Genomic DNA, 26,232 nt, shown 5'->3' on the forward strand with positions numbered 1-26,232 from the left:
TTAATCCAGAAATAGGCTGCCGTATGATCTCCTGAAGAACACATGCTGCATTTTCAAATTTCTAAGCTTAAGTAACGCAAACTTTTGGTCACAGTGTTCTGGGATATTACCTGTGCCTTTGAATCCCAACTTCAAGCATATCAAAAAAAAGCAAGACAAGCTTTCACTTGTTCATAGTCAAAGCATCTGCTTAGAAGTAACAACCAAGTGGAATTTACATATCTTACTGGGCAATATCATGATTTGTTTTGTTTTGCCAATATCACCCCTAACTTTGTTATCCTTATTCATTCTAAGAGGTGACGGTTAAGTGGATTTAAACCCATGCAGAATTTGTTAAGAATGGCTATGCTCAAGGAAGCATGAAAGAGTAGTATTTGCATACCTTATTAGGTTTATAGCCTGAAATGGAAGAAAGGTAATTGGACCTTTAGAATGGTGAAAGAATGACAAAACTTGCATGGCACTTATGGAGTCATACAGCAATACAGCACTGCTATAGACACTTCAGCCCAACAAATCCATGCTGACCAGGATGCCCATCCAGCTAGTCCTAATTTCCTGCAGTCAGATGGTACCTCTAAGCCCACCTTTCCATGTACCTACCCAAGTGCTTCTTAAATGATTCTATTGTACATAGCTCAACCACTTCTTCTGGCAGCTCATTCCATATAGTCTCCTCTCTCTATGTGGAAATGTTGTCCCTCAGGTCCCTTTTAAATCTTTCCCCTCTCACCCTAAATATATGCTGCCTAGTTTTGGACTTCCCTACACTGGGGAAAGGACTTTTACCATCCACTTTATCTATGCTTCTCATTATTTCAAACGTTTCTATAATGTCACCCCTCATTCTCCTATGTACCAAAGACCTATCATGGCTTGCCTCTTTACTCATTCCTCCTAGTCCCTTGTAAATCTTTTCTGCACTGTTTCCATTTTAACCACATCTTTCCTATAACAGGATGACCAAACTTGTATACACTACTGCGAGTGTGGGTTCGTCAGTGACTTACACAACTGCAATGTAATGTCACAGCTGATACTCTCAGTACCTTGACTCATGAATACTAAATGTCCTTTTTACCACCCTGTCTACCTGTGAAGCCATTTTCAATAAGCTATTACACTTGTACTCATAAATCCTTGTGTTCAGTTATTCACCCTAACACCCTGCCATTCATTGTATAGCTCTTTCCAAAATACATCACTTCACATCTAGCTGCATTGAAATCCATTTACCACCCCTCAGCCCATTTCATTAACTGATCAAGATCCCTTGAAATTACGATAACCTTCTTCATTACCAACAAAACCTTCTATTTTCATATCATTTGCAAACTTACTCATTAAGCCTTGAATCCCTGCCCTCCCACCCTCACATCAGCTCCTCAGCCACAAATTCATCTGGCCTATCCTTCTATTTCTGACCTCACTAGTACGTGACACTGGGAATATTCTAGAGATCGTTACTCTCAAGGCACTGTTTCCTCTTACCTAACCTCCAATACTCATCCTGCTGGATCTTATCCCTCATTCTACCTGTGTCATTTGTACTGACTTGTACTGTAAAATGACTCCTGGCTGTTCACCCTCTCCCTCAAGAATTTTCTACATTGGAGAGGAAAACAAGAGAAAAATGTATCAGGGACAAAGGGGAAGATTTTAAATCTTGTCTGAGTATCAGTTCAGCAAGTGGACAAGGAGGGAAGTCTAAAACAAAATATGAACACAAATCAAGGATTGTGAAGCATGAAGAAAGTTTGAATTAATATGGCGATTTTAGAGAGGTGTTAGTAACTGCATTAAATAAGAGAAACCATTCTGGGGCACCGGTTAACTTGCAAATGAAAAAATCTAAGATGGGGCAAAGATATACATTAAACAACTAGAGTGATAACGTGTTAAATTTTATTTTGTACTGTGTTTAAGAAACAAATTCTGTAAATCTGTTCAAAGAAACAGGCTGTGATTTTATGATGTGACTCAATTAAAACACCTACTCAGTCAAACTAAATTATATTTATCAGAAGTTTTGCTGCTGCTTACTTTGTAGGTTTGTGTGGCAACTTTAATGGCAATGCTGATGACGACTTTGAGACTCCGCAGAATATCGTGGAAAATTCACATCTCATATTTGCTTCTTCATGGGCTATTGACTCTGAATGCAAGCCTGATAAGGAAAAGCCATCATGCATCAGTTCAGAAAATGGTAATGTACTGATTCTGTTCTGATCTCTTGCTGCAATAAGTGCACAGTGTAACACAGAATACTTTTGCCGTTGATCATTTTGCTGAACCTTGTGTTAATTTTTGCATGCTAAAAATGATGGCTTGCATTGGGTCTCTGGAGGCACAAGAGGAGGCCCAAGATATTGCTGTCATGGTGATTCAAAACTAAGTTGAGTGCAAGGGTCTGGTGCAATTTTCAGTGATAAGCCATCTCTGCCAAGCTCCCACTTCCATCAGATCTCCACAGTCCATGCCCAAGGTTAGACCCATAAACCCTGAGAATGAACAATGTCCCCACTAAACTACGGCCTGTTCCAGTGTGCTTCCCAATCACCAAGAGGACATGCCAGTCAATCAGACATAACTTCATGCTGGGAAGAAACAAATGTACAAAAGTTCAAAGGTTGATTTATTATCAAAGTATGTATCCCTATACAACTCTGAGATTCGACTTCTCCAGATAGCCATGAAACAAAGAAAGGATGTGAAAGCTATTCATAGACAAACATCAAACCTACCCCTCGCACAAAAAAGAATGGTAATATGATCACCAACTGCAAACTCCCTTCCCCGACACAAAATGGAAGAAGATAAATGACCCCCAAAACCCCTCCCCTGCACAAAATGGATCAAGAAGAATAACCCCTAAACCCCACCTTCGCACAAAATGGAACAAGAACATTGACCCCCAAACCCCTCCCGCACACAAAATGGAACAAGATCATTGACCTCAAACCCCCGCATCACTGCACAAAATGGATCAAGAAGAATAACCCCTAAACCCCACCTTCGCACAAAACAGAACAAGATCATTGACCTCAACTCCCCCTCCCCCACACAAAATGGAATAAGAGCATTGACCCCATACACTCCTGCCCTGCATAAAATGGAACAAGAACATTGGTCTCAAACCCCTCCCCCGCACAAAATGGAATGAGATCATTGACCCCCAAACCCCCCCTCCCCACACAAAATGGAAGAAGATCATCGACCCCAAACCCACTCCCCCTCACAAAACGGAATAAGAACATTGACCTCAATCCCACTCCCCCGTACAAAAGGGAACAAGATAATTGATCCCAAACCCCCTCCCCTGCACAATAGGCAAAATGGAACAAGAACATTAACCCCATAAATCCCTCCCCCACACAAAATGGAAAAAGATCATTGATCCCAAACCCCCCCTCCCCCGCACAAAACGGACAAAATCATTGACCTCAACCCCCTTTCCCCTGCACAGAATGGAACAAGTACGTCAACCCCATAACCCCCTCCCTTGCACAACAAAATGGAACGAACTGGGCACAGAACTGAGAATATAAAAACCAGTAGTCCAAGGAAGTCCACAATGAATAAACGCAGTAGTCCAATCCTTAGTGTGAAACCACGGTAACATCCTCCTTCATCACAGAAATGGAGGGACCCCACGCAAATGGACACAGAGAGGTCTACCCGCCTGCCACAGTGAGCACAGCAAATTGATGCACAGCAGAGAGACAGAAAGTATTGTTGCTGCACAGCTCCAAAACCTCAGTTTGATTTTGAACTTGGATTTTGGCATGCTTGTGTAATTTCATTGATCTATTGTGACCTGCTCATGCTGATAACATTTTTGGCAGGGTTAATTTATTTTCACTATATTTGTATTAAATTTAGTTTGATTTTAACATCTGAATGATAAATACAATCATTCATATCTTATCCAAATTTTATTGCAGAATACTATGCAAAAGAACGCTGTTCCCTGTTGAAACACGATGACAATGTATTTGCTAAATGTCATCCCACAGTAGATTACACGGAATACTACCAGGTAATGAAGAAAGTTTTGTAAATATGTGCAAATAAAAATCTTTCATAACAAGTAAACTGGAAACTTACACAGCCATATTTAACATCTGCAATAATGATGAAAGTGACAAAAGTTAAACATACTTAAAATTGTCTGAAAATGACTTTCCTAGTCTCTTCAATTACTTTGCAAGCTGCCACTCAGGCTGTTAAGGTCGCATGTACAGATAAACACAGTGTATTTTTAGACTGTATACTCTGCAGCCAGTGTGAACCAAAACTGGAACAAATAAGTATCTCGGGTGGTCAAGTGGGGTGAATTGTGCTGGATGGCCTTGAGCTTCCTAAGGATTACTGGTACTGCATTCATCCAGACAAGTAAACCATGCATCTTTGCCTTGTTGATTGTGGAAAGGTCCTGAGGTGTCAACAGATAGACTCTCAGCGCAAGATATCCAGCTTCTAACATGTTCTTGTAGCCAACAGTATTTATATGGCTGGTTCAATTGAGTTTCTGCTCAATTCTGACCTTCTGGATCTTTGATGGGTGGGTGAGATCAGGGAGGGTCAAGGAGGAACTTCATAAATGGAAATAGCATTAAACATCAAGGATAGATGGTTAAGTTCACTCTTACCAAAAATTCTCATTGCATCAGACTGAATGTTAGTAGTTACTTAACAGCCCATCCCAGAATGTCGCCTCATTCTTGCTGCATACAGACATGACCATTGCCCAATAACCTGAAAATATCTCCATTTTTAACCTTATGATGGAAGGCCATTGATGAAGCAGCAGAAGATAGTTGGGTCTAGTGCTTTCCTTGAGAAACTTCTATAGTGAAATCTTGGGGTTGGGATGACAGATCGTAACAATCATAACCATCTTCCTTTATGTGAGGTCATTTTGCAAATTGGGTTGGATAGACAGTGGCTCTTCTAGCAAACTAACATGAGACAGGGCCTCAAAAATCACACATTGACTGCTGAACTGTTGAAGGAGACCCCATTTTGCTTTAAAATGGTGTGATTATTTGGCTTGTGTTGCATCCTTAGATTCCAGTTTATATTAATTTAGTAGATGTTCAATGAAGAAAATGATCATTGTGCTTGTATCTTTTTAAAGATGTGCAAGATTTCCACATGCAACTGCCTGAATCTTGATCACTGTATCTGTGCTGCACTGGGGTCATATGTCCATGCATGTGCTGCAAGAGATCTCGTACTGACGGGTTGGACTAGAGGAATTTGTAGTAAGTTGTGGTCTTTAGATTTCGCAGAATTTCATAGCCTTCCCTTCAGAAGGACAATCAATTTATACTATTGAATAAAGTCTTGAGATTATTGATGTCCAGAAACCTAGGCTCAACAACATGTGCACTTGCTTATATTTTGAAAACGTCTTACTTTCAGAATATTAAACCTACCATTTTTTCATTAAAATTAGGAGCTGGCTCTTACGTGAGTACAGCATTGTGACCTTAAAAAACCTTCCTGACCATTGATCCCAGTAGGAGTAACCTCCGGTTAAAAAGATGTTTACTGACATTATTGGAAATTTGCTCTTTGTATCCTTGAAACCTTATATCTTTTGTTCCTGTTGGATTATTTTATTCAATATCCTCCAAGATAATTCCTTGAAGAAGCTATAGAGCTAAAGTAGGCTACATTACCAAAATTTTCGCTGCAGCTGAGCACTCTGACCTCATTACCTAGTTCTTAGATTAATATTAATACGTTGCCTTATTCTGTTTCCCGATTTTGTTGAAGATTACAGGAATTTGAGTGACTGACATTGAGGTCAGTGGTGAAAATCCTGATTAAGATGGAGCACAAAAATGCGAAAATTTGCAAACGTTGGAAATCCAAGCAACACACACAAAATGCTGGAGGACATCCTGATGAATGGTTTCAGCCGGAAACTTCAACCATTTCCTCTTTTTCGTAGATTCTACCTGGTCTGCTAAGTTCCTCCTGATGAAGATGTCTATGACTCCATAAGGCCATAAGATATAGGAGCAGAATTAGTCCACTTGGTCCATCGAGTCTGTTATGCCATTTCATCATGGATCATTCAATTTTTCTCTCAGCCCAAATTGCCTGCCCGCTTCCTATATTCTTTCATGCCCTGACCAGTCAAGAATCTATCAACTTCTGTTTTAAATACACATAAAGATTTGGCTTCCAAAGCTGCCTATAGCAAAGAATTCCACATATTTACCACTCTCTGGCCAAAGAAATTCCTCCTCACCTTCATTCTAAAGGATGCCCCTCTATTCTGAGGCTGTGTCCTCTGGTCTTGGACTCTCCCTCCACAGAAAACATCCTCTCCACATCCACACTATCAAGGCCTGTTACCGTTCGATGTGTTTCATAGAAATATAGAAAACCTACAGTACAATACAGGCCCTTCGGCCCTCAAAGCTGTTCCAAACATGCCCTTACCTTAGAAATTACCTAGGCTTACCCATAGCCCTCTATTTTTCGATAAGGTCACCCTTCAGTCTTCTGAATTCTGTGAATACAAAGGGGAATCTGGAGGCAATGATGCTTTCTTAACAGTATAATTAAGAGTTTGGGAAGTATAGTACCAAACTGATGGAATTTGTTACAGGACAGGGAGGGAGGCAAAAGAGATGGGGATGTGGCACTGCTGATCAGAGATAGTGCCACAGCTGCAGAGAAGGAGGAAGTCCTGGAGGGATTGTCTACTGAATCTCTATGGGTTGAAGTTAGAAACAGGAAGGGGTTAATAACTCTACTGGGTGTTTTTTTTATAGACCACCCAAAAGCAACAGGGACATCGAGGAGCAGATAGGGAGACAAATTCTGGAAAGGTGTAATAATAACAGGGCTGTCATGGTGAAAGATTTTTATTTCCCAACTATTGTTTGGCATCTCCCTAGAGCAAGGGGTTTAGAAGGGTTGGAATTTGTTAGGTGTGTTCAGTAAGATTTCCTGACACAATATTCAGATAAGAAAACAAGAGGAGAGGATGCACTGGCTTTGGTGTTGGGAAATGAACCTGGTCAGGTGTCAGCTCTCTCTGTGAGAGAGCATTTTGGAGATAGTGATCACAATTTTATCTCTTTTACTGATGAAGTTATCAGGCAGGAACTTAGAAGCATAAATTGGGAAGAGATGTTCTCAGGGAAATGTACGGAAGAAACGTGGCAAATGTTCAGGGAATATTTGCGTGGCGTTCTGCATAGGTAGGTTCCAATGAGACAGGGAAAGGATGGTAGGGTACAGGAACCGTGGTGTATCAAGGCTGTTGAAAATCTAGTCAAGAAGAGAAAAAAGCTTACAGAAAGTTCAAAAAACTAGGTAATGATAGAGATCGAGAAGGTTATAAGGCTAGCAGGAAGGAGCTGAGGAATGAAATCAGGAGAGCCAGAAGGGCCATGAGAAGGCCTTGGCGAGCAGGATTAAGGAAAACACCAAGGCATTCTACAAGCGTATGAAGAGCAAGAAGATAAGACATGAGGAAATAGGACCAATCATTTGTGTTAGTGGATAAGTGTGTATGGAATGAAAGGAGGTAGCAGAGGTATTTAATGAATATTTTGCTACAGAATTCACTACAGAAAAGGATCTTGGCAATTGTAGGGATGACTTACAGCAGATTGAAAAGCTTGAGCATATAGACATTAAGAAAAAGGATGTGCTGGAGCTTTGGAAAGCATCAAGTTGGATAAGTCTCCAGGACTAGATGAGATGTACCCCAGGCTACTGTGAGAGGCGAGGGAGGAGATTGCTGAGCCTCTGGCAATGATCTTTGCATCATCAATGGGGATGGGAGATGTTCTGGAGGATTGCAGATGTTGTTCCCTCATTCATGGTCCCGGAGGAACGTTGTTTCATTTTTACTGTGTTCCCTTATTCAAGAAAGTGGGTAGAGATAGCCAGGAAATTATAGACCTGTGAGTCTTACTTCAGTGGTTGGTAAGTTGATGGAGAAGATCCTGAGAGACAAGATTTATGAACATTTGGAGAGGCATAATATGATCAGGAATAGTCAGCATGGTTTTGTCAATGGCAGGTCTTGCTTTACGAGCCTGACTGAATTTTTTTGAGGATGTGACTAAACTCATTGATGAAGGTAGAGCTGTAGATGTAGTTTATATGGATTTCAGCAAGGCATTTGATAAGGTACCCCATGCCAGGCTTATTGAGAAAGTAAGGAGACATGGGATCCAAGGGGACATTGATTTGTGCATCCAGAACTGGCTTCTGTAAGTTTTCTATGTTTCTATATTTCTTCTTCAGATAGCTCACTGAAGTCAAATATGTCACTGCAGAGATGGTGAATATGGTGAATGCTTTGCAAAAAAAAGAGATCTGCTTTGTCCCAGATAATGCCAACCTTTTTGAGTAACACTAAAGATGGACTGTTGCAGACAAATGGAAAGTATTCCATCATTCTACTGACTGGTACCTAATGGATGGTGCAAGATTTAACTGGGTCAGGAGGGCAGTTGGACACTGTAGAATATCCAATCATACTTATGCTCCTAACATCAAAGTATTTATGTGGCTGTAATATTTGACCATGCATAATACTGATGGCAGTTTTCATTATAATGCCATTGAATGTCATGAAGAGACACCTTGTCATTTTGGAGGTGACCATTACTCCTCCTTTATGAGGAATAAATCTATTTATTACTTATCAGTCCAGATAAAAATATGATGGAGCTCTGGATTGCTTCATTATTTGAAGATTTTTAATTGGAACTGGATCCTATCTAATCAGTATTAAAAATTCTCTCTCAGAAAGTCACACAACACATTTGGAGAGAGATACAGAGTAAAACTTTAAGGTCAAAGACGCTTTATCAAACGTCCTGATGAAGTGAATGATTCTGATCTTGTATTGCCATGGCTCAGTGGATATCTCAGCTACTTTGGAATATTGAGTACCATCACCTGAGACCTGGCATCTGCAACCAAATTATATGACTCACTGACGTATATTCTCTCCCACCACCTTATTACTCTGACTTCTCATATTTTTTCCCAGTCCTGATGAAAGGTTTCGGCCTGAAACATCGACTGTTAACTCTTCTCCATAGATGCTGCTTGACCTGCCGAGTTTCTCCAGAATTTTGTGTGTGTTGCATATTCAAAGTATGTCTGCCACACTAACATTTCTTTCTGAAGATAATTCGAACATACAGTAGAATTTAGAGCATAAAACATTAAAGGGCAGGACAGGTCCTTCAGCCCATAATGTATGCTGACCTTTTAACCGACTCGAAGATCAATTGGACCCTTCCCTCTTACATAATTCTCTGTTTTTCTATTATCAATGTTTCTATCTGAGAGTTCCTTAAATGCCCCTAATGTATCTGTTTCTACCACACACCAAGCACTCTGTGTATCCTGGCAAATCTCCTCTGCTCTCGCTCTAAAGCTTCCACACCTTTCCTATGATGAGGCAACTAGAACTGAACAGAAGTGTGGTCTAATTGGGGATTTATAGAGCTGCAACAGTACACCATGGCTTTTGTACTCAATCCCCCAGCTAATAAAGGCCAGCACACCACAGGCCTTCTTAACAACCCTATTAAGTTGCATGCTAACTTTGCGGGATCTATGGACATGGACATTCAGATCCCTCTGTTCCACTACAATGTTCAGGATCCTGTCATTAACCTTGTTCGACCTTATCAAGTTCTACCTTCCAAAATAAATCATTTCATACTTTTCCAGGATGATTGTGAGTACTTTGGGAATTATATTTCGTTGGCTGTCATCTTTACTCTTGTATTTTTGTTTCCAGATACAACCTGTGAAAAAAATCAAATTTTTGGCAATGGCATGACAAGCTGTAACCGTAACTGCAGATTTCTATCAAAGGTTGATTTCACCTGTAATGTGAAGGATACTCCTGTTTATGGCTGTGGCTGTCCTGAGGGCAAGTACATGAATGAAAATGGATTCTGCGTAGATCGTGAAGACTGTTCATGTTATCACAAGGGTGTGTATATTCAACCTGGAGAGAGAGTTGATAATTGGTAAGAAAACCTGTTAAGACTATCAAAATTTAATCATTGACTAAGTGAAACTAGATCTTTTACCTTTCTTCTTCTGTTCCATCAGTTACTGCGAAAGTGGTTCAATTATCTGCGATCCAATTAGTACAACCACGATTGCTCCCAAAGGTATAATTGGTATCTTTTCAAGCTTTTATGTTCTGAGGCATGCGATGAAATCTCCATGAAGTAATTCTCCTTTCTTGTGTTTATTAGTGTGTAAAGGGGGAAAGGAACTTCTTCGTTGCCCTGCTGCTAGAGGTCCAGCTCGCTGTGGAAAGAAATGCAGAAACTTGCAATCACCATGTGTAAGTGATGTCCAACATTACAAGTTTGTTAAAATTGAAAAAAAACTGGCTTACAAAAAAAAATATTGAGCAATAACATAACAATCTATTCTAATTTAAACACAAAATATCATTGAACATGCCATTCAAATCAGGGGTAATATATTGGTTACATTACTAGAGAAATTCTGAGGATCGGAGTAACGATCAAAACCAACATAACATTTGCTTTCTTAACCTATTGTGGTACAGTGCCTTGCAAAAAGGATTCAGCCCACAATTCTTCTTTCACATGAGTTATTACAACCAGGGATTTTGATCAACTTAACTGAGACTTTTTCTTTGTAAATCACATGCTCCTTTTTCACAGTACAGGTAAAACAGGTAAAATTGTAAAGCATGAAAAACTAAATATTCAAAAACTGAAATGTCAGCAGTTCAAAAGTATTCATCCCCCTTTGCTCAGTACCTAGCTGAACCACATCTCACAGCTATTACAGTCTGTATTCTTTTAGGGTAAGTCTCCATTTGCTTTGCACAATGTGATAGAGCAAGAGTTGCCCATTCTTCTTCACCAAATTGCTCAAGCTGTGCCAGATTAGTTGGGGAGCGGCAGTGGACAGCAAACTTGAGGCCTTGCCAGAGATGTTTGATCATGTTACGGTCAGGACTCTGACTGGGCCACTCAAGGGCCCTGTATATCTGACCAAAAGACATTCTTCCACATCGTTATAGTATCTTCTAAGTGACACTTTGCAGAGTCTTTACATACAAGGGCATGCTTTTTTTTTAACGAGGGCTTCTTCCTTGCCACTCTTCCATAATACCCTTTATGTGCAAGGCCTTAGAGATTGTATTGCCATGAACTTCATCTCCAGCTGCAGCCACTGACTTCTGCAGCTCACTCAGAGTGACTGTTGTCATCACAGTAGCCTCTCTTACAAGTGTCATTCTTCTCTGGAAAACAAGTTTAGATTGACAGCCTGACCTAGGCAGTGGTTTCATATTGTTTTCCACTTTTTCACGATGGACTGCACTCTCTGAAGTATGTTCAGTGCCTTTCGGATGGTCTTGGTCTCTTCCCAGATTTGTGTGTTTCTATTATCATTTCCCTGACTTGTGTTGAATGCTCCTTTGTCTCATTTTGTTTCGGTCTGTTGAAAACCAATCATACTGTTGGATCTTACAGAGAGCATGATATTTGTTCTGAGGAATTCATTGAAAACAGGTTATCCTCCAATTTTTGACATCAACAAATTGAGTGAGTTGGTAAGGTAATATACAGTATTGTACCTGAGGAAAGTTAGTGTAATAATTACAAAGGAAATGAATACATTTTCAGCCTCACAATTTTGGTTTTCAATTAATAGTAAATTTCTGATAGGTTATGGAATTTCCTTCTGATTTGACACGATGCACAATGTTTTGTAGAAAAGCTCAAAAATTCCTACTTCAATATACTTTATATTTAAAAAATGATACAGTAAAATGTCAAAATAGTTGCAGGGGCTGAATACTTTTACAAGGCATTATATATGAATGTTTATGTTCACTAACTGATGTTTAGGAATACCCAAGTCTTGTTAACAGTTGCTGTTAATACACTGGGTTTCTGCTTTTCTTACTGAACTGGATGACCTCACATTATATTACCTCTGTCAGTGTCTAGGAAGAGCAGGGTGAACTACTTGAATGGTTATCGTCCAGTAGCATGCACATCTACAGTGATGATGTGCTTTGAGAGGTTGGTTATGGCTAGAATCAAGTCCTGTTCCAGCAAGGACCCGGATCCACTGCAATTTACCTTTTGCCACAGTAGGTCTACAGCGGATGCAATCTCATTGGTAATTCATGTAGCCTTAGATCAGCGGTCCCCAACCACCTGGCCACGGACCGGTGCCGGGCCGCAAAGCATGTGCTACCGGGCCGCGAGGAAACGATATGATTTGGCAATAGGAGTCAGCTGCACCTTTCTTCATTCCCTGTCGCGCCCACTGTTGAGCTTGAATGCGCGGGAGGTCATTATGCACGCGTCATCCATGTCAGTGCGGGAAGGAGATCAACTCCTCGAGCTTGCAAATGACGGTGGGCTGAAAAGTATGTTTAACATAACATCTCTGCCGGCATTCCGGATCAAAGTCAAGGCTAAATATCTTGAGACAGCCACGAAAGTGCCGAAAATGTTGCTTCCATTTCCAATACATCTCCGCAATGAATGCAACGAAAACTAAATTGCGGAATAGACTGGAGATAAGGAACCCCCTTCGAGTATCGCTGTCTCCCATCACCCCTCGATAAGACCGTCTTGTTGCAGGAAAACAAGCCAGGGGCTCCCACTCGTTCAGCGATATTGGTGTGTTGCAATGATTTTATATGTTCATAGGGGAAAATACGTGCTGTGTGTTTAATATCCAAACATTAATTTAAATGTTATGATGCTATTGACTTATATAACCATGTAACAATTACAGCACGGAAACAGGCGATCTCTGCCCTTCTAGTCTGTGCTGAACGCTACTCTCACCTAGTCCCATCGACCTGCACTCAGCTCATAACTCTCCATTCCTTTCCTGTCGATATACCTATCCAATTTTTCTTTAAATGATAATACCGAACCTGCCTCTACCACTTCTACTGGAATTTCATTCAACACTTACTTCAAACTCCCCTGATAATTGACTTATCACTATATTCACGCGAGGAAAATATGCGCTGCGTGTTTAATATTAAATTAGTTAGATAAACCCTTTTAGAAACGAAATTGAGTGTATTAGCCACTTATCACTTTATAGCGTTCGTGGTTAACATTCCCCCGCCACCGAACAGAATTGCCAAAAACGATTTGTAGAAGAAAATCGGTGCATACACCCATGCGCAAATCACGCATGCGCACTGGTGCCCGCGCAAGGCTTCATGGTCATTGTAGTCTTTCTCGGGGTAAACCCAACGTATTTGACTTGCTACTCTTGTTCGTTGGCAACCCTACCACCCCCCACCCCCCCAAAAGGTTGGGGACCCCTGCCTTAGATCACCTGGACAATACTATTACTTATGGTTGTCAGGCTGCTGTTTATTGACGACAGCTCAGCATTTCACACAATCATTTTTATAGGTCTGATCAAGAAGCTCCAAATCTTGAGTCTCTGTATCTCCCTCTGCAACTGGATCCTTGACTTCCTAACTGGAAGATAACAGTCTGTGCAGATCAGAAATAAAATCTCTTTCTCACTGATAATCTGCTGGCACACCTCAGGGACGTGTGCTCTACCCTCCCTACACCCATGACCGTGTGGCTTGGCATAGCTCAAACACCATCTGTAAGTTTGCTGATCACACAACTATCAATGGCAGAATTTCAGATGGTGACGAGAGGGTGTACAAGAGCCAAATATATCTGCTATTTGAATGGTGTCGCAGCAACAACCTTGCACTCAGCATCAGTAAGACCAAAGAATTGATTGTGGACTTCTGAAAGAGCAAGACGAGTGAACATATACCAGTCCTCACAGATGGATCAGAAGTGGAAAGAGAGCAATTTGAAGTTGTTGGGTGTCAACATCTACGAGGATCTATCCTGGGCCTAACATATTGATTAAAAGAAGGCATGAGAGTGGCTGCATAACATTCAGAGTTTGAGGAGTTTTATTATGTCATCAAATACACTCGCAAGTTTCTACATATGTACCATGAATAGTGTTCTAACTGGCTGCATTAGCATCCGGTATCGGGGTGGGTGGGATGCGGGAACTGCCCAGGATTGAAACAAGCTGCAGAAAGTTATAAGCTCAGTCAACTTCATCATGGGAGCTAGCCTCCCCAGCACCCAGGACATCTTCAAGGAGCGATTCCTCAAAAAGGCAGCATCCATCATTAAGGACCCCTGTCCTCAGGACATGCCCTTTTCTTATTACTACCATCAGGGAGTAGATACAAGAGTTTGAAGGCACATGCTCAATGATCCAAGAACAGATTCTTCCCTCTGCCATCGGCGAGTTTAATATTATGCATTGCAATGTACTTCTGCTGCATAACAACAAATTTCACAGCAATTTTGCCTCTTTGAAATAGTGGGGTTACATTTACTATTCACAATCTGCAAGAACAATTCTATAATGTATAGAATTCTGGAAAATGCGACACGCGGCGCATGTGGAAGGGCATTCAGGACATCACCAACTACAAGACAACATCACCTGCCTGTGCTGGTGATGCCTCCCTCCCAGATGCGTTGAATAACTTCTACGCTCATTTTGAGGCAGAAAATGACGTGGTGACGAGGAAGACCACCCCTCCTCCAAATGACCAGGTGCTGTGTCTTACCATGGCCTTTGTGAGGAGAACCCTGTGCAGGGTCAACCCATGGAAGGCTGCTGGACCAGACAATATTCCTGGCAGAGTGCTTAGAGGATGTGCAGACCAGCTAACGGAGATTCTCACTGACATCTTCAGCATCTCCCTGAGCAGCGCCTTTGTTCCTACGTGCTTCAAGGCCACCACTATCGTCCCCGTGCCAAAGAAGTCTTCAGTGTTCTGCCTCAATGACTACTGTCCCGTCGCACTCACATCCATCATCACGAAGTGTTTGGAGAGGCTCTTCATGAGGCACATCAAGACCCTGCTTCCTCCCTCACTGGACCCCCTGCAGTTCGCATACTGTCCCAACCGATCAGCAGACGACACCATTGCCATCACCCTCCACCTGGCCCTGACCCACCTGGACAAAAAAGACACATGCATTCGAATGCTGTTCACAGACTTCAGTTCAGCATTCAACACAGTCATTCCTCGGAAACTGATTGGAAAGCTGAGCCTACTGGGCCTGAACACCTCCCTCTGCAACTGGATCCTAGACTTCCTGACTGGGAGACCTCAGTCAGTCCAGATTGGAAGCATCTCCAACACCATCACACTGAGCACAGGAGCCCCCCAGGGCTGTGTGCTCAGTTCACTGCTGTTCACACTGCTGACCCATGACTGTGCTGCAACACACAGCTCGAACCACATCATCAAGTTCGCCGATGACACGACTGTGGTGGGTCTCATCAGCAAGAACAATGAGTCAGCATACAGAGAGGAGGTGCAGCAGCTAATGGACTGGTGCAGAGCCTACAACCTGTCTCTGAATGTGAACAAAGCAAAAGAGATGGTTGTTGACTTCAGGAGGACATGGAGCGACCACTCTCCGCTGAACATCGACGACTCCTCCATTGAGATCGTTAAGAGCACCAAATTTCTTGGTGCTCACCTAGAGGAGAATCTCACCTGCTCCTTGAACACCAGCTCCATAGCAAAGAAAGCCCAGCAGCTTCTCTGATTTTTGCGAAGGCTGAGAAAAGTCCATCTCCCACCACCCCCCACCATCCTCACCACATTCTACAGAGGTTGTAGTATTGAGAGCATCCTGAGCAGCTGCATCACTGCCTGGTTCGGAAATTGCACCATCTTGGATCGCAAGACCCTGCAGTAGATAGTGAGGTCAGCTGAGAAGATCATCGGGGTCTCTCTTCCCGCCATTACAGACATTTACACCACACGCTGCATCGTCAAAACAAACAGCATTATGAAGGACCTCACACACCCCTCATACAAACTCTTCTCCCTCCTGCCATCTGGCAAAAGGCACCAAAGCATTTGGGCTCTCACGAACAGTCTATGTTACAGTTTCTTCTCCCAAGCCATCGGACTCCTCAATACCCAGAGCCTGGACTGACACCAACCTACTGCCCTCTACTGTGCCTGTTGTCTTGTTTATTATTTATTGTAATGCCTGCACTGTTTTGTGCACTTTATGCAGTCCTGGGTAGGTCTGTAGTCTAGTGTAGTTTTGTGTTGTTCTACGTAGTTCAGTGTAGTTTTCATATTGTTCATGTAGCACCATGGTCCTGAAAAACATTGTCTCATTTTTACTGTGTATCGTACCAGCAGTTATGGTCGAAATGACAATAAAATGTGACTTGACTTGAAATAAGTCCACTACTTCCATGGATATCTCCTTCAGTTTTCAACAGTGAACATTATTTGGTATTTATTTACTTTTGTGCCAATTGTATTTCCTTACTAATAGTAATTTTCTTTTGAACTTTAATTCATTTGGTTCATGTTTCCCTAACATTTTTAAGTTACCTGTGTTCCCTACTGTAAAGGCTAAAGCAAATATTTACTTAACCGCTCTGCCATTTCCTGCTCTTCTATCCCATGGTGCAGTTTTTCATTACCAAATGTAGGGCACATACACACAACTTCATTCATCTTTTATCTGTCTTGAGTTTTATCTATCTATCTATCTATCTATCTATCTATCTATCTATCTATCTATCCATTTTTTATTAATTATTTTTTGATATTAAATAATTACTCTCAAGAAATAACTTTTATGTTTTCTTTTCATAACAGCCAGACAAATGTGTACCTGAATGTATTTGTCCTGAAGGGAAAGCTGAAGATGACAATGGAAACTGTGTTTCCACTGAAAATTGCCCTTGTTTAGTAGAGGGAATCAGTTATGCCAAAGGAAAAGTTATTGAAAATGATTGCAAAAAATGGTGAGGTCCAAGAAATGGTAAAATTTATATATTTCATATTTTTATTATTAATTTTTTATTGCAACACCAACAAATTACATTCAATAGAAGTTGCCAATTACATTTTGACTGTTTAATCCAGCTACCCTCCAACCTTCATCACCATCCCCCCTCCACCCCTCTCACCGCCCCATCCCTCTCCCCTCCACCAATCAACTGAATAGTAGTACATACACAGACAAAGCATTCCTATTTTAACAAAAGATCTTTTAAGTTAGATATCAAATTTGTCCATATTATGATTGTGTTTGGTCGTGCATCATTTACTCTTTGCTGATGAAAGTTCCAGGTAAGAAATGTCCAAAAAGCTCTGAAGCCAGTGAGTATTTGAAATATCATGGGGAGGTTTCCAACGCTGGACTGCAATCTTCTTAGCTGCAGTCAGGCCTACCAGCCAGATTTTGCGTGCTTTTTCCGTAAGGGAAAGGTGGGAGTCATCATTTAGAAGGTGTACAGCGGGGTCCATTGGTAATTGTACCCCTGTTAGTTCTGTAAGAGTACTGATAACCTTCCCCCACAAATCAAAAACCCCTGGGCATTCCCATACAACATGTATAAAAGAGCCAATGGCTCCATGGGGCAAAATGAGCAATAAGGGTCAGGAACCAGTCCCAATTGATGTCTAATTCTTGGTGTTAAATATGCTCTGTATTTCATATTTTAAAAAGTGCCTGATATTATGAAATAAGTTTCACCATTCTTTATATTGTAGCACTTGCCAAGGTGGAAGTTGGGATTGTACTAAGAAGTCATGTGCAAAGACCTGTCATGTTTATGGTGAAGGCCACTACATAACTTTTGATGATCTGCGATTCAAATTTGATGGTAGTTGTGAATATATATTTGTTGGGGTAAGTTGAAATTACCAAATGTTTCATTTACTTTTCAGAGGAAATGATTAATATATTTACATTTTTACTGGTTGTAGTGACTGCTGAGAGGATCATCAGGGTCTCTGAGAGGAATTATCAGGAGCATTACATACACAGGGCCCCTAGTATGTGTTAATGATCCTTGCCATTTGTCCAACACTCTCTTTGACCCCTTACCATCAGGCAAGAAGGTACAGTAGCATTAGGACAACTGTTAGGATGAGAAACAGCTTCTTCCCCTAGGTTGTAAGACTACTGAACTCCTAGCTATCACCCAGGTCTCATCATGTGTGAAGCACCAGTAGCGCTATACTTTTTACTTTTTAACTTGTGTTGTAAAAGCACCTTAGTAATTATTAATTTACTAGTGATAATATTGATTTAAATGTTATGTGTTTGAGTTATATGTACTGTGTTGTGCACCTTGTCTGGTGGAGCGTTGTTTCGTTTGGCGATATACATGTGTACGGTTGAATGAGAATAAACTGAACTTGAACTTGAAAGAGATATTATAATACTTTTTATCAGTACCTAACTAACAGCATGGTTCTTTGCAATTACTTTCCAATCTGACTGTATAACTAATCATGTTATTGGTTTAAAAGTGAAATTGTTTTGTATATTTTTCTCACCATATTGGTGTGCCTGTTGTTATTAATTATTGAACTGTTCACAGGAATACAAGTTATACTCCATGTTTTTATTTAAAATTATCTTTCACTCAGGACGTCTGCAATGGAAAACATGGAACATTCCTAATACTTATAGAAAGTGTTCCTTGTTGTGAAAATGGAGTGACATGTGAAAGAAAGATTAAAATTATTAATCAGGTATATCTCCCAATTTACAGTTATTACTTAGCTCTGCCGCTGTCGTCAAAGAAGTTTTCAGAATGCAAATTTTATTTATGACTATCAATGATAAAAGTTACCATTGAGCATAACTTTGCCAAACTTGTGATTTTTTAGAAAGAAGTATTAATTTTGGAAGACGGAAAAGTAAAAGAGGCCATTGGAAATTCCAGTTTACGTTGCCTGGATTCCTATTCAGTTCACACCATTGGCCTTTATTTAAGCATTACATTTCCCAATGGAATCAATGTGATATGGGACAAACACACAAGGCTTTCAGTCACACTGGATCAACGCTGGATGGTAAATTGGGCTTTGAATTTAAGTGTACTCTTTTGTATAAGATTTATGATTTTTTTCTGAATTTAGACAAATGACATTTTGATGGTATACATGTGAAGATGTGACAGGTAAGTTGTCAGCAATGCGATGCATATGCACTTGATTCAAAAAGACCACGTGAAAGAGCTAAACAAAAGCATTCTTCTTTGAGCCAAACCTCATCAGAATAATATTGACAGAGAACAAAACTATTATCATCTTAAAATATCATCAAATATGCACCAATTTTGGATTAGATGAATAGGGAATAGAGGAACAATGGTGAATCAAGTAACATAACTTCAGGAGTTGAATTCCAACCAACAAATGAAAAATTGTTTTCCTCATCATCCTTCATTGCCCTTTGAATTTCTCGGGTCATCAATGGGAAAATAACAGATCTTGAAAAAACACTGCTGAATTAGCCATAAGTTATTGTTTGTGTTTGATAAATTTCCACAGCTTGTTCAAGTGCAGAAATTTCGACTCACTGCTGTCACAAAGTTGATGAGCCTTTTTCCTCAGACTCTAGTCTATTTGCCTAACTCTCTAACCAGAGAATTCTACCTGTTGAACTTTCTAAGAATTATAGGTGTTTCAACAAGATTGCCTTTCATTCTTCTGAGCTTCAGAAACAATGAATGTATTTTCTTCCATTTATCTTTCAAGCGATAAATCCAGAGAACACTCACTACCCTTCCTTTGTGGCAAGAATATCTTTCCTTAGGGAAACTATAACCTCTGCTCCTGTACGCTTCCACTAATAGTATGGATGATGATTGGAAGAATTGTTTGTTGTTTTACTCCAAATGACTCTTGTGGCCTGTTGAACCAGAGTACATAAATTTAAGGTGACAGTTAACAGTAGAGCTAAAGTACTGAGAAACCACAGGAAATTATCAAAATTCTTTTGGTCCTCACAATTAAAAAAGCCTACTTGTTTTCAGATTGTTGCAGATGAGAGTAAATATTTATAGGATGTTAATGGGTAGTAAGACATTTTATTACCTGTTTTGCCATTCATTTTAATCCAGCAACAAACTAGATCAAAACAGTGTTGTTTTCCCCCAGTTTACTTTCTCAAAGACCTTGCCAGGTGTTGGAGTGGAGTTCCTGAGGCATTACTGACTACCCAGTACTATCAAGGACCCATTGTTCAAATATGATGCAAAAGAATGTGGTCAGTTGTTCTATATTCCAGTCCACTTCTGTCCTGTTAACCACATGCTATTTCTATGAATGGTTCTATTTAATGAGAACTTAGAATAATAGAAACATATAACACAGAAACAGGTCTTTTCAACCCTCAATTCTAACCATGATTTCTAACTATGCTAATCCCATTTTCCTGCATTCTTCAATACCTTTCTTTCCAAGGACCTGTCCAAACATCTTCATTGTATCTGCCTCCACCATCTCTTCTGAGACATCGTTCCAGCTATTCAGTACTCTCTTTGTGAAAAACTTACTCCTCAGATGTCTTTTAAAATTTTCCCTTCTTTTCTTAAACCTGTACTCTCTAGTTCTAAACTCCCCTGCCTTGGGGAAAGATAAAGATGTTATCCATCTCATCTGTGCCCCTAATAATTTTATAAACCTGTATAAAATCGCTCTTCAACCTCCTGTGTTCTAATGAGACACTATTTAACCTCTCCTTATAATTATAGCCTTTCATTCCAGGAAACATCTTGGTGAATCTTCTCTGCACTCTTTCTATTACCACCACAATTGACCAGAATTGTACACGGTACTTTAAATGTGGTCTAACCAATTGTCACATGATTTCTGAAGTCTTATCCTTCAGTGCTCTCTACTGTTGAGATCTACTCAATTGATCTTTTTCTCCAGCAACACATACAAAATGCTAGAGGAGCTCATCAGTTCAGGCAGTTTCTATTGGAAATGAACAGACAATTGATGTTTCAGGCTGAGAGTTTGTTATAGGGAAGCGGGTTCATGGGTTTGGTAAGTGAGACAGAAGGCACCAACCACAAGCGAGCACATCAACCATTAATCCACAGACTAACAATAAAATACTCGACCAAACCTCCAAAGCAAATGTACACTCATCCATGCCAAAGCAAGCCACAAATACTTTGGCGCCAAACACCCAACTACACCCCAAACTCAACAGGTACTTCATTTCATCCCCCCAAGTTGCACAACTACTAAACTAAACATTCAACAGATACTTAACTAGGTGTGCACGTGGGCTCTTCTATATCTGCAGCATACTTTCCTAATGGCTGTAACATCAGTGTGAAGAAGAACCTATGGAGATAAAGGAAAAGTGAGCAAGTCTCTCTCATGTGTTATTCTTACACCCCTGAGGAGCCCAGAATCAGACACCAATGTCCTGGCAAGCAAGGCAACCAACGGGAAAGAGCTTCAGCATCCTTCAAATGGGCCAGTCAACAGTCAGTACTGTAGAAGCTGCTTTCGACCAGCAAGTAAATTAACCCTTCACATTACAGAGTTCTTCTGACATTTTGTGTGTGTGTTGATTTGGATTACCAGCATCTGCAGAATCTTTGGTGTTTATAATCATTCTCCCTGTCCTTTTACCTAATCCAGAAATGCTGTAGTGTAAGTTCTGGCATGCCAGCCATGCTGAACTGACTTATTTCGTATGAACCAATGCAGATATAAACATAACCTGATTAAATGTTTTCAACATATACGCCTGAAAGGAGGAATATGTTAGCCTATTTAGTTTATTTGAATTGATTTTGAAATGCCTGATTAATATTTTAATAACATTTTGACTACTTTGTAACTTATACAACAGGGCAACGTGTGTGGTCTCTGTGGAAACTTCAATGAGAAGACTGACGATGACCAAAGAACAAAATCTAACTCCAAAGCAAGTAATTCCATTGAGTTTGGTAACAGTTGGAAAACTACAGAATCATGTCCCAGTTCACTGAATCAAAGTTTTCCTTGTGAAGACAATCCATTTTGTGCTGTATGGGCAGAAAAGAAATGTTCCATTATTACAAGTGCAGATGGAGTCTTTCGACAATGTCACGATAAGGTAAAACGCTGTCCTAAATTTACTCTTCACATTTTCACAATTTGTTCCTGCAGCTTATAGCTTTTACATAGTTTCTGTGAAAGTAAATTTCTGTTCATTAGCCATTCTCTAAGCATCACAGAGAGAAAGTGGAAGGCACTATCATAAGACATGGTGAAATAAGACATAATAAATTTAAGTGGCTTTTAGACAGGCATATAAAGATATGGGCCTTGAGCAAAAAGGATTAATGTAGAAAGACAAAAAAGTTAACATGGATCTGGTGGGCCAAACTGCCTGTTCCTTGTGCAGTATGACTTTAATACTAAGATGATGGAAGTAGTCATCCAACCATTTCAGGTTCCCCTTCCATGATCTGCTCATTGACACACATACAAATACGTGATTTGGCACCAATATTTTCATTGTCTTTACAACCTAGCCATATCTAACTGGAATAGAGGAGAGGACAAGGTAACAGCTCTTAACATTAAGATAGCTTTATACTGAGTTTACTACTGCATGTGGTGGGTCAAGAATGGTCAAATGGGATATCTTCTGAAATCTAGATCTGTGCTGATTGGGAAATAAGGAGGTCATATTGAATAGAGGCCAATCGCTGCCAGCCCAGGAGTTCTCTGGAGAATTTCCTCAATGTATATTCTACCCAAATCATTTCCTGTGCGTCTGTAAACAAAAGTAGTATTAAGGTTGTTCTTCACATTTAAAACAAATATTTTTAAAGTATCGATTTGGTCTCTGATTTTCTGACACTTTAACAGGTTGACCCTGAACCATACTATGAAGCTTGTCTTGAAGAAGCGTGTGCATGTGATAAGGAGGGGAAGTATCTGGGTTTTTGTACTGCTGTAGCAGTGTATGCAGAGGCTTGCAATCAAGCTGATGTTTGTATTCGCTGGAGAACACCTGAACGATGTCGTAAGTCTATTAGTTTCACAGAAATTTTAATTTAAACTACAATAAAACTCCACTATTCCTCCATCCATTCTGAAATCCCAAGGGTTCAGCATCTGTCTCATCAGCTAATGTTTGTCCATTTGTCAAATTTCACCTTCTGTGCTTCTTTCCATTCATCCTGTCCTATTTCCTATGATCCACATCATCCACACACTGTGGCCTTCCCACAATGCTTCTCATGCACTAGACTCTGTTTCCACACTTCCCATCCACACATTGGGTTTAGGTTCCCTTTCTCATGTTCATTCATCAAGTTCCTAGTTCACATATTTTCTTTGAACTCCTCTGGGTCTGAGGGCTATAATCCCTTGGGTCAACTTCCCATGCTCTTTTAAAATTTATTGGGTTCACTGAAAAATCATTTTATAACATCTTAAAAAAGAAATAATAGTGTATTGTATAAATAAAATACTTCCAATGGCACAGAAAATCTGCTAATTTGTCAAGACCAAAGTCTTTGAGGTGCTGGATTAATGGAAGCTTACTATATCCTATACTTGCAGGAAAGCTTTTTGGAGTAAGTTGAAGTTACATAGTTCACTGAAGATGAATACTTATGGTTAAACTGATCACATAATAGTAATTTCTGATACTTACTTTTATAACACTGATTTAGTTTACTAGTACATGCTAAGAAAGCAAATCTGGAAGTCTGAAACTTGTTGACACACTGTGAATTTGCTGCAAAGATGGTTTCCTTATAGTATTCAGCAGCAGTTCCCCAATAGTTATGTTGGGAAATCTGGCTCCTGATCTTCTTCCACTTTAGATCTGGTGCAGAGACAGTGAGTCCATTCATAAGGCATAAGCCCATGAGACACAGGAGCAGAATTAGGCCATTTGGCCTATCGAATATGTTCTGCATAGTTGTGGCTGATTTATTATCCCCATTTTCCTGCCTTCTCCTCGTAATCTCTGAAACCCTTACTTATCAATAACCTATGCTTTTTATATACCCAATGACTTGACTTCCACAGCCATGTGTGGCAATAAATTCTACAGATTCACCATGCATTGAATAAATAATTTCTTCCCCATCTCTGTCCTAAAGGGATGTCCTTGTATTCTGAGACTGCTGTCTCTGGTCCTAGACTCCCCCTCTATTGGAAACATCCTGTCAACGCCAACTCTCTCTACACCTATCAGTACCTGATAAGAGATCCCTCCTCATTCTTCTAAACTCCAGCAGGTACAGGCCCAGAACTATCAAACACTCCTCCTATATTAACCATTGCATTCTCAAGATCATTCTGGTGTGCTTTCCAGAAAGTGCCATAAGAGTTTTAAAACAAAAAGTTCATAACATTTTAAAAGTTCTTTCCCACGGGCAGTTAATCAGATCAACTATTCTAGTAACCCCTCCCACCTCTATGTATGACCTCATTCACTGTACTGCACTGTAAGCATTTTAGAACACTTTTTATACACTGTTTACATTTAAAATACATAATAGTATACATGTATTTTGCACATTTTATTCCAAATCTGTACTTACAACTTTATTTTTATAAATATGTTTGCTCTAGATAATTTGTTAGATGCTGTTTTGTTGCATGTTGGGCCAACACACCACAGAAAATTCCTAATACATGTAAATATATATGGTGAATTAAGTTGTTCCTTGACCGTTGACCCTCTGGACTCTCTCTAATACAAGCACATCATTTTTTAGATTAAGAGCCCAAAACCGCTTACAATACTCCAAATGGACTGATGGACCAATGCCTCAGCATTACATCCTTGCTTGCTTTTATACTGTATTCAAGTCCTCTTAAAATGAATGCTAACATTTCATTGTTCCTGCAAGTAGCCTTTAGGGAATCCTGAACTGAGGCTCCCAAGTCAGAAACAGAATCAGAATCAGGTTTATTAGTGCTGACATATGTCATTAATTCTCTTAGCTTCAGCTATACAATGTAGTAGATAAATTATAATTAAATGATTATTAAAATTAACTAGGTTGTGCAAAAATAGTGAAGTAGTGTACCTGGGTTCATTGGCCATTTAAAAATCTATGTCGGAGAGCAAGAAGCTGTTCCTAGAATATTGAGTGCATGTCTTCAGGCTTCTGTACCTTCCCTTTTTTGATAGTAATTAGAAGAGGGCATGTCCTGGGTGGAGTGGATCTTTAAAGATGTATGCTGCCGTTTTAAGGCATCACCTTTTGAAGATGTACTTGACAGTGGGGAGGCTAGAGCCCATGATGGAGCTGGCTGATTATGCAACCCTCTGCAGTTTTTTTCAACCAGCGCTGTGACCCTTCCATATCAAGCGGTGATGCAACCAGTTAGAATGCTCTCCGTGGTACATCTGTAGAAATTTGCTAATCATTGGTGAGATACCAAATGTCCTCATATTTCTAATGAATTATAGTCACTAGGGTGCCATTTTCATAATTACATCAAAATGACGAATCCAGGATAGATTTTCAGAGATGTTAATGTCCAGGAACTTGAAATTACTCACCCTTTCCATTGCTTACCCCTTGATTGGTGTATGTTCTCTTGTCTTCCCTTTCCTGAAGTTCACAATGAATTATTTGATTTTACTGATTTTGAGTGAAAGGTGGTTGTTGCAAGACAATTCAACCAGCCAATCTAACTCATTCTTGTACGCCTCCTCATCACTATCAGAGATTATGTCAACAACAGTTGTGTCATTGGCAAATTTATACATAGTGTTTGCATTGTGCATAGTCACACGGAGAATGTAGAGAGGGTAGAGCAGCGGGCTAAGCACATGCCCTTGAGGTGTGTTGGAGCGCCAGTTTTGATGGTCAGCGAGGAGGAGATGTTATTTCTGATCCACGCTGACTGTTCTCTCCAGATAAGGAAGTCAAGAATTCAGTTGCAGAGGGAGATACCGAGTCCCAGGTTTTGAAGCTTATTGATTAGTACTAAGGGAAGATGGTGTTGAACATTGAGATGTAATCAATAAACAGCAGCCTGATGTAGGTATTGCTGTTGTCCAAGTGTTCCAAGGCCAAGTGGAGAGCCAGTGAGATTGCATCAGCTGTAAACCTATTGTGGTGTAGGCGAATTGCAGTGAGTCCAGTTCCTTGTTTAGGCAGGAGTTAATTCTGGCCATGCTATGCCTCACAAAGCACTTCATCATACTGGATGTGAGTCCAACTGGACAAAAGTTGTTGAGGCAGCTTTTTGTTGGGTTTGTGGAACAATCTATGTTCCGTGCCTATTCTGGTATCTGTCCCCCACTTTTCCTTCGCTACATCGACGACTGCATTGGCGCTGCTTCCTGCACGCATGCAGAACTC

At 40.2% G+C, this 26,232-nt stretch overlaps 1 protein-coding gene across 1 annotated transcript in view; it reads left to right on the forward strand.

The window, feature by feature from the left end:
- The window catches only part of LOC134359366 (mucin-2-like), a 113,547-nt gene that overhangs the window by 43,482 nt on the left and 43,833 nt on the right, over nucleotides 1-26,232 (forward strand). The window contains exons 15-26 of the mRNA XM_063072502.1: nucleotides 2,054-2,209; nucleotides 3,948-4,042; nucleotides 5,144-5,270; nucleotides 9,803-10,037; nucleotides 10,123-10,184; nucleotides 10,272-10,363; nucleotides 16,736-16,884; nucleotides 17,636-17,774; nucleotides 18,521-18,625; nucleotides 18,764-18,949; nucleotides 21,756-22,001; nucleotides 22,763-22,919. Coding sequence (XP_062928572.1) covers nucleotides 2,054-2,209; nucleotides 3,948-4,042; nucleotides 5,144-5,270; nucleotides 9,803-10,037; nucleotides 10,123-10,184; nucleotides 10,272-10,363; nucleotides 16,736-16,884; nucleotides 17,636-17,774; nucleotides 18,521-18,625; nucleotides 18,764-18,949; nucleotides 21,756-22,001; nucleotides 22,763-22,919 — 1,749 coding nt within the window. The remainder of the gene's footprint in view (nucleotides 1-2,053; nucleotides 2,210-3,947; nucleotides 4,043-5,143; nucleotides 5,271-9,802; nucleotides 10,038-10,122; nucleotides 10,185-10,271; nucleotides 10,364-16,735; nucleotides 16,885-17,635; nucleotides 17,775-18,520; nucleotides 18,626-18,763; nucleotides 18,950-21,755; nucleotides 22,002-22,762; nucleotides 22,920-26,232) is intronic.

This window comes from Mobula hypostoma, chromosome 20, assembly GCF_963921235.1.
Source record: "Mobula hypostoma chromosome 20, sMobHyp1.1, whole genome shotgun sequence".
Classification (NCBI taxonomy): domain Eukaryota; kingdom Metazoa; phylum Chordata; class Chondrichthyes; order Myliobatiformes; family Myliobatidae; genus Mobula; species Mobula hypostoma.